At 30.0% G+C, this 6904-nt stretch overlaps 1 protein-coding gene across 1 annotated transcript in view; it reads right to left on the bottom strand.

Moving 5' to 3' along the window:
• Positions 1–1484: 1484 nt before the first annotated feature.
• The window catches only part of LOC117207288 (neurotrimin-like), a 259977-nt gene continuing 254557 nt past the window's right edge, over positions 1485–6904 (bottom strand). The window contains exon 10 of the mRNA XM_033447337.1: positions 1485–2142. Within this exon, the coding sequence (XP_033303228.1) occupies positions 1931–2142 (212 nt within the window). The 3' untranslated portion in view covers positions 1485–1930. The remainder of the gene's footprint in view (positions 2143–6904) is intronic.

Here is a 6904-nt window from a genome sequence, read left to right as displayed (position 1 = left end):
GACATATCGTAATTATCTGTACAATATCTCGATTCTTCCAATTTCAAATATTCTATCGTGTATATATTTAAGTTATAAATAATACAGCTGAATATTATTTTACAAACGCAACATTTGTTATATATTTGTTATGGAATTGTTTTAACTCCAGTTATTTTTAAATAATACGCACATGAGATACTGTGAAAAATATCAGTATTTCTGACGTAGTTGATAATATCGATATAATAAAGTCAGAAATTATTTCGAATATTATTTCACGAAATATTTACTCGAATGCAACATATAAAAAGAAATAAATATCTATTTCATTTAATAAGTAATCAAATAATTTGGAGGAAGAACATTTGCTTATATTAAAAGTTAAGGGGAAATATATACTAGTAAGCATAAGAAACAGTATCTAATCAAATAAGGTGATACTAAAATAATTATTTTTCAAATATTTTACCTAAATATTGCTCAAGCTCAATACGAGTATATGTATGAGTGAAAGAACATGACATGCCAGCAGTATATTAAACCTGATTTACAATAGGGCCGTGATAATTGCACGTCCTGGACGGATTCGTTAATTTGACAGCAGATATCTCTACTCCTTCAATTGATTCAAGAAAATAGCAATTAGAAAGATTTTACTTACTTCAATTTATCACTTCGAAGCGACAAATCATCGATCAACAATAATTTCTTTTATTCATTCGGATTTCTAAACATTTTCTATGGATTCATTGATTCTAACAAGTCATTGAATCCGTATCGCATTCAATTAACGCGGCTCTACTGTATAAAAGTATATTGCAAACGATATGCTTTTATAATAATTAATGTTTTAAATAATTTAAAATAAATGAGTTGTATTCTGTATATATAATTGTTCAAAAGCAAACGATGCTTATTGATCGAACAGATAAAATGTCAATAACAGTAATTATGATTTCTTTATCGAATAAGAGGAATGAAAATATGAATATTATTGAATATTAATGTTAATGTTTCTTGGTTGCCATTTTTTAACAAATACTAATACGTCAAAGTGAGTATTAATGTACATAAATTTTATATAAAAGTTTGTATTCAACTACATTTACAACAATATGTTTATACTGTCTTCTATTGATCATATTAGCAAATTCAATAGATTTAGCGTTATGGTTACTACTGATTTCTAGAGAAAACAATTTCTTTTTGCTGTAAAGCATATAAAATACTCCATATTTATAAATTCGTTCATTTACGAAGGTTGAGTGTAATCAAGCTAATATGCGTTACAAATAAACGAGATCTACAAATAAAATTAATTGTTCTATTACTAAAATAACATAGATTACAATGGAAAGAAAATTGAATATAAACTAATTATTGTGTATATATATATATATAATCTTGGACACAGAATAACATCTGTATTTCTAACAAGAATAACTAAGAATAGCTAGGAAAAAAAAATAGCTATTTAACTTAAATTATAATCTAAATTTTCAAAAAACTTAAAATGGTTATTCACAGATGAATTACGTGTAACGAGCAGATTACTAAGTGAATTGTACAATTTGTTAGTTACAGCTAGAGTCTACGAACTTCTGCGAATACGCAAAGGTGTAATCACATTGCCGAATATCTGGTACAAGTATTCAAATGTATTATCACCGACGAGGCGCAGTATCTCGTCAGTGGTATTACTAGAAATTCCATTAATGGCCTAATTTGCAAACTTTAGTGCAAAGTTTGCAGCAAGAAAAACTGTTTCGTTGATTTCAGTCACAACGACGACAAAGGCAATAGTTGTCGATAAATTTGCGGCATCGAAGCACACCCATTAATTGATCCCTTTCGCGGATGAGATAAATGACGATGAACAGGACGAATCTTGATCCCCGAAGGATTTTCCTCGAATAACCGTTCTTTTCGCTGGTAGACACTGACATGACTACGACAGGGCAGATAGTAGGATTATGCAGATGGCCGCTGTAGATTGTACCAGAAAATTCAAACTAGAACCCCTGGATGACATCGATTGTGCCGTGTTGTCGATTCTTCGTGGTCGTACCTCGCCGTCGATGCTTTTTCGTCCTTTTGTTACTACAGCGTTTTCACCATCGTTATAGCTACCGCTGTTCGCCCTACCATGAAGCCGTATATCTGAGAAAAAGTGATTGATATATTAGAAACTCTGATAAAATTGTTTTTTATCGAATTCATCTATACCTGATCATTCGTCGATAGTTATATTTTTTATGTTTTAATATATTCATGCTTTGACACATGTATATATATATATATATACATATATATATATATATATATTTATACATATTTATACATTTATACATGTACAATATATGCATGAAATATATGTATATAATATATATCCTTTTAATGTCCATTATGGCAAATTAATGATTTCCAATATTAGATAAAAGATGAATAATATGTTTAATAATTTGGCATTCGTTATTAATACTTGAAACTATAACAATATTTTATCAATAACGAGCTTTCAATATGGTAGAGAAGGTAAAAATCATACATTCTAATGAGAATAATGCATGTAAAAACATAGTCTTTGATAGAACGCCAAAGGCATTACTTATTATTCGTCTTTTCTCGTTGTTCCTTTTTCCTTTACTGCGTACTTTTATATTTTATGCATGCCATTTGCTGTCTGCATTTTAATATTTTTTCGTTAGACTAAAGCAATGCCAGTTTAATACAAAATTTATAGATACTTTTCGTGTATTCTAATTTCGTGCTTTTATTTTAAGTTTGAATTTATTTTATTGTTATTCAATCCTCTGAGTTTATAAAGTCTACAAAGAATAGCGATGATTGTGCCAAATTAAGAAGACAATTCAATAATGATGATAATACCATACTATTTCATATTCCTGTACCGATTTTAAATAATCAAACAAAGACATTAAGAGTATTAAGAAAAGTATTATTTGTTCCAGTGTGCTACGTAAAAAAAGTATTAGAGCAGGTGTAAATTAAAATTAACTGTATTTTTAAGTGCCTGCGTTTTGTTGTAAGTAAATATATTAAATTACTCATATCTACGTTTCACATTTATACATAATTAGCTGGGTTGTAACATTTTACTTTTCTAATTATAGTTCTCCCTACAAGTTCATCTGCCTTGCTTATTTTTCAGTAGTTCTTCTTTGCAAGTTTAACTACAAACGTGTTGTGAATTTTAATAAATGGGAACGTATACTGTTAAATATTGAAAAGGAACATCGGTATGTTAATAGAATACTTTTTTTTAAATTCAGTCTGTGTAATACTTACGAATGTAAATTAGTTGTTCCTATTAATTTGAGAAATTACAAATTTAAATTATAAATTTTAGAAATAAAGATAATAATGGCGAAAGCTGTTTCATAATTATCTGCATAATAATGTGAAAATTGATCTGAGTGCAGTTTTAAACAATTTTTTCATGGAGAATAATAAATATTCATAGAATCTATTTTCATATTTATTACGATATTCTTCTACTAGTAAAATTATCTTCTTCTGTATAGTGTATATATATATTTTTTTAAATATATTTATAACGTATACAGGGTGGTTGGTAACTGGTGGTACAAGCGGAAAGGGGGTGATTCTACGCGAAGAAAGAAGTCGAAAGTATAGAATAAAAAATTTTTTTTTATTTTTTTTTAATTTTACCATCGAGACAACGATCTACAGTGAGATCCGTTATAACGAGACGTGATAAAGTGCACGCGTACCGAGTGAAAATTCAAAGTCGATTTTCTCGAAAACAAAGTCTCAAACGAAAAATTTTTATTCTATATTTTCGACTTCTTTTTTCGCGTAGAATCACCCCCTTTCCGCTTGTACCACCAGTTACCAACCACCCTGTATATAATTCGTGTACACAAGAGGGGAAGTTTCACTTGACTTTGTGAAAACAATATTTTTTTACTACGTCGTAAAAATGATTTTGCATAAATCGATCTAGAATACAGAATAAACCTTTGTTATCGTTTGTAGGAAGCGTTTAATGGTACGAATGATAGAAATTAAAACAATTTTTATAATTGTCAAACAGCAACTGTTGAAACAAAGTATCGTTTCTTAATATAATAATCTTCGTTCATTCGTAAAATAAGAAGAATTATATAGTTACATATGAATAGTTTACAAATTCTTACATCAAGTCGATGCATTTTTTAGTTTTTTGATTGAAAAATATGGTTTCATACATGATACATCCTAGTCGATTACTCAGAATGTGACAGAATATTGTGTTATGCTGTTCCGACATCTATAACCTTTTTCTGGAATGTTGTAAAAGTTTCTGAATAACATTTATCAATAAGATTCAACAAGGTTTGTCAATCCTTTATTTTACAAACTGATTAAGAATCTACTAACGCCGAGAGATCGATTTTTGATCTCTGTCGAAACAAGGAATTCCGTGAATGAGACCGTAAGCTTGGATAGAACATGGTTTGGGAATCGTTTAAAGAAAGTGCATAAAAGTGGAATAATAGTGGATTAAAGGTTTGCCAGTACCATAAACTTTTAAGTTCACATTGAACGATAGATTACAATCGAAGAAACGCGAAACGCTAGGGAAAGCTGCGAGGAACTTTCACAAGCGAAAGATCAGATTACTTTCCATAGTTGAGGCGACGCGGCTCGACATGGTAGTTCATAAACCGCGTGGGATTTCATCAAAATCCCGTTGAGAGCGCAGCGTTTGTCGCCTTGGAGAAGATCTATGGCGTTACTGAAAGTTCGCGGGTAAATTTCACGCCTTCTCTCGAACTTTCCCTTCAAAAAGTTTCTCACCCTGCTGTGCGTAAGTTCGCGCATTACGCCGAGGTGATGATTTAAAAGGAAATTCGCGCGGAATTTCTAAGGGGGATAACGTATTTACGAGAAAATACGCCTGCCGTTTCTACTTTTCATTTACCTTCCGCTTCCTGATCAAATTCTATAATTAAATCCTGTAACAAGAAGGAGCGAAGGATTACAAGTGAAAGAGATGTTAAATCACGCGACTTTACAGCTTCAGTTTATTTCACACGGTTTCCCTTCGATGAAACTTGTCAAAGTAGAAAAGTTCCAGCGCGATAATATTACTCGATTACTTTTATGTTAATTTCAGAGATAGATTTGCATGTCCACGATTGAAAGAAAAAGGAACGGTTGTATGAAGTTTAGGAAGTACATTGCATGTTGTTAGAATCTAACTGTACTATTACTATACTATAGGAGACAAGTTTAATTCGATTTTTATTTAGAAAGTTTCACGGCATATAAGCGCCACTGCATGCTTTTGAATATTCAAACTTGTTTCGACAATGCCGAAACTGTTACTAGAATTTACAATGGTAACGATGAAACGAAAACTAGAATTGTTGAAAATAATATCTAAAAACATTTAATATAGAAACAAGATAAAACATGGCAGTTTCGTGTTTTTAACGAAAAGAAAATCCGAACAATATTATCTGGCGAAAAATTATAGCAAAACTTTTTACTATTCAATTTAATAGACGTATTATTTAACCATTTGGAAATGCAATTTAACAGTTAATAATTACATACTGATTTATAGAATGTTATTAATTTTTAATTCTCTCAAGTTATAATACATTAATGAAATTATTATAGAATGTAATACTGAAATATCTTCATGTTTTCTTTCAATTTATGTTAAATACACCATAGATAATTCTCATTGTATTTGGAATGGGTTTGATACTTACAAACTATTCATTTAATAATACATGCAAATATAAGTATGATATATTTGATATTCGTTATAGTATTAGAGTTTTATTACATAATCGAAAATAGTGGTATAAGCCGAAAAGAAGTGATTTCCCGTGAAAAAGTAAGTAAAGAAGGTAGAATGATAATATTTGATACAAGACTTTATTTTCGAGGAAATCTACTATGAAGTTTCATCAAGAACGCGTGCACTTGAGAAATAATAAGAGTCAGTTTGTCAGAGTTGTTGGAAGAAATATCCCTGCCTATCACGCTTAAATAATTTTTCAGCACGACGAAGCTCTGCCACATTTTACTAGGAAAGTTGGGAATGTATTAAACAGGCAACACAACTTTTGGATTGGAGGTGGAGGAACAGTAAGATGAGCTTCAAGATCGCCAGATTTAATTCCACTCCATTTTAATTCATGGGATTACATTAAGGAGTTAATTTATGCTGAAAATAAAGAAAACATAGGTAAATTGAAGCATAATTCAGTAGTGATAATCATAGTGCATCATACACGCGTTTGAAGAAGTGAAACTTTGAAATATTTCAGGTTTTCATGCTTCTATAATCCGTCGATCAACGCCTTGAATTAATCTGTAGTTTAACTAAATAAATGTAATATTGGAACTTATTGTTAATATAGTAATTCAGAGTATACACAATCATGACGTTTACAAACATAAACAGAGTATCTAAGTGTAATGCACGTAAGTGTCAAATGCACGTGTAATTGGCGAAACTTCATAGCTGATCTTCTCGAAAAATTTGTTCATTGTATCAAAAATTGTTACTCCATATTTTCCACTTATTTTGGAAGGGGGAATCGTTCTCTTTCGGCTTGTACTACCATTTTCGATACATGCCCTATACTATTACAATCAGAAATGTCACTATTAAATATCTTATTTATTATATCCTGTATTAACACTTTGTGTATTAACAATATATTATGTAATAATAATAATAAATTTATTAAGTAGTCCAGTTGGAGGACATTTAATACATATTACGTTAGAAGATCCAAAATAATTTGTATTGTAACATAAAATGTTTCAATTTAGAAGGTCAATCAATTTGATATTTTTGTCGTATTTTAATTGTGTATTACAATAGAAACCAAAATTCGAATATTTAGAATTTATGAATTGTTGTAAGGAATAC

The sequence above is a fragment of the Bombus bifarius genome, unplaced genomic scaffold, assembly GCF_011952205.1.
Source record: "Bombus bifarius isolate JDL3187 unplaced genomic scaffold, Bbif_JDL3187 scf7180000008026, whole genome shotgun sequence".
NCBI classification, from domain to species: domain Eukaryota; kingdom Metazoa; phylum Arthropoda; class Insecta; order Hymenoptera; family Apidae; genus Bombus; species Bombus bifarius.
Note: the sequence above shows the minus strand (reverse complement) of the source record. Positions and strands in the feature narration are given on the sequence as shown.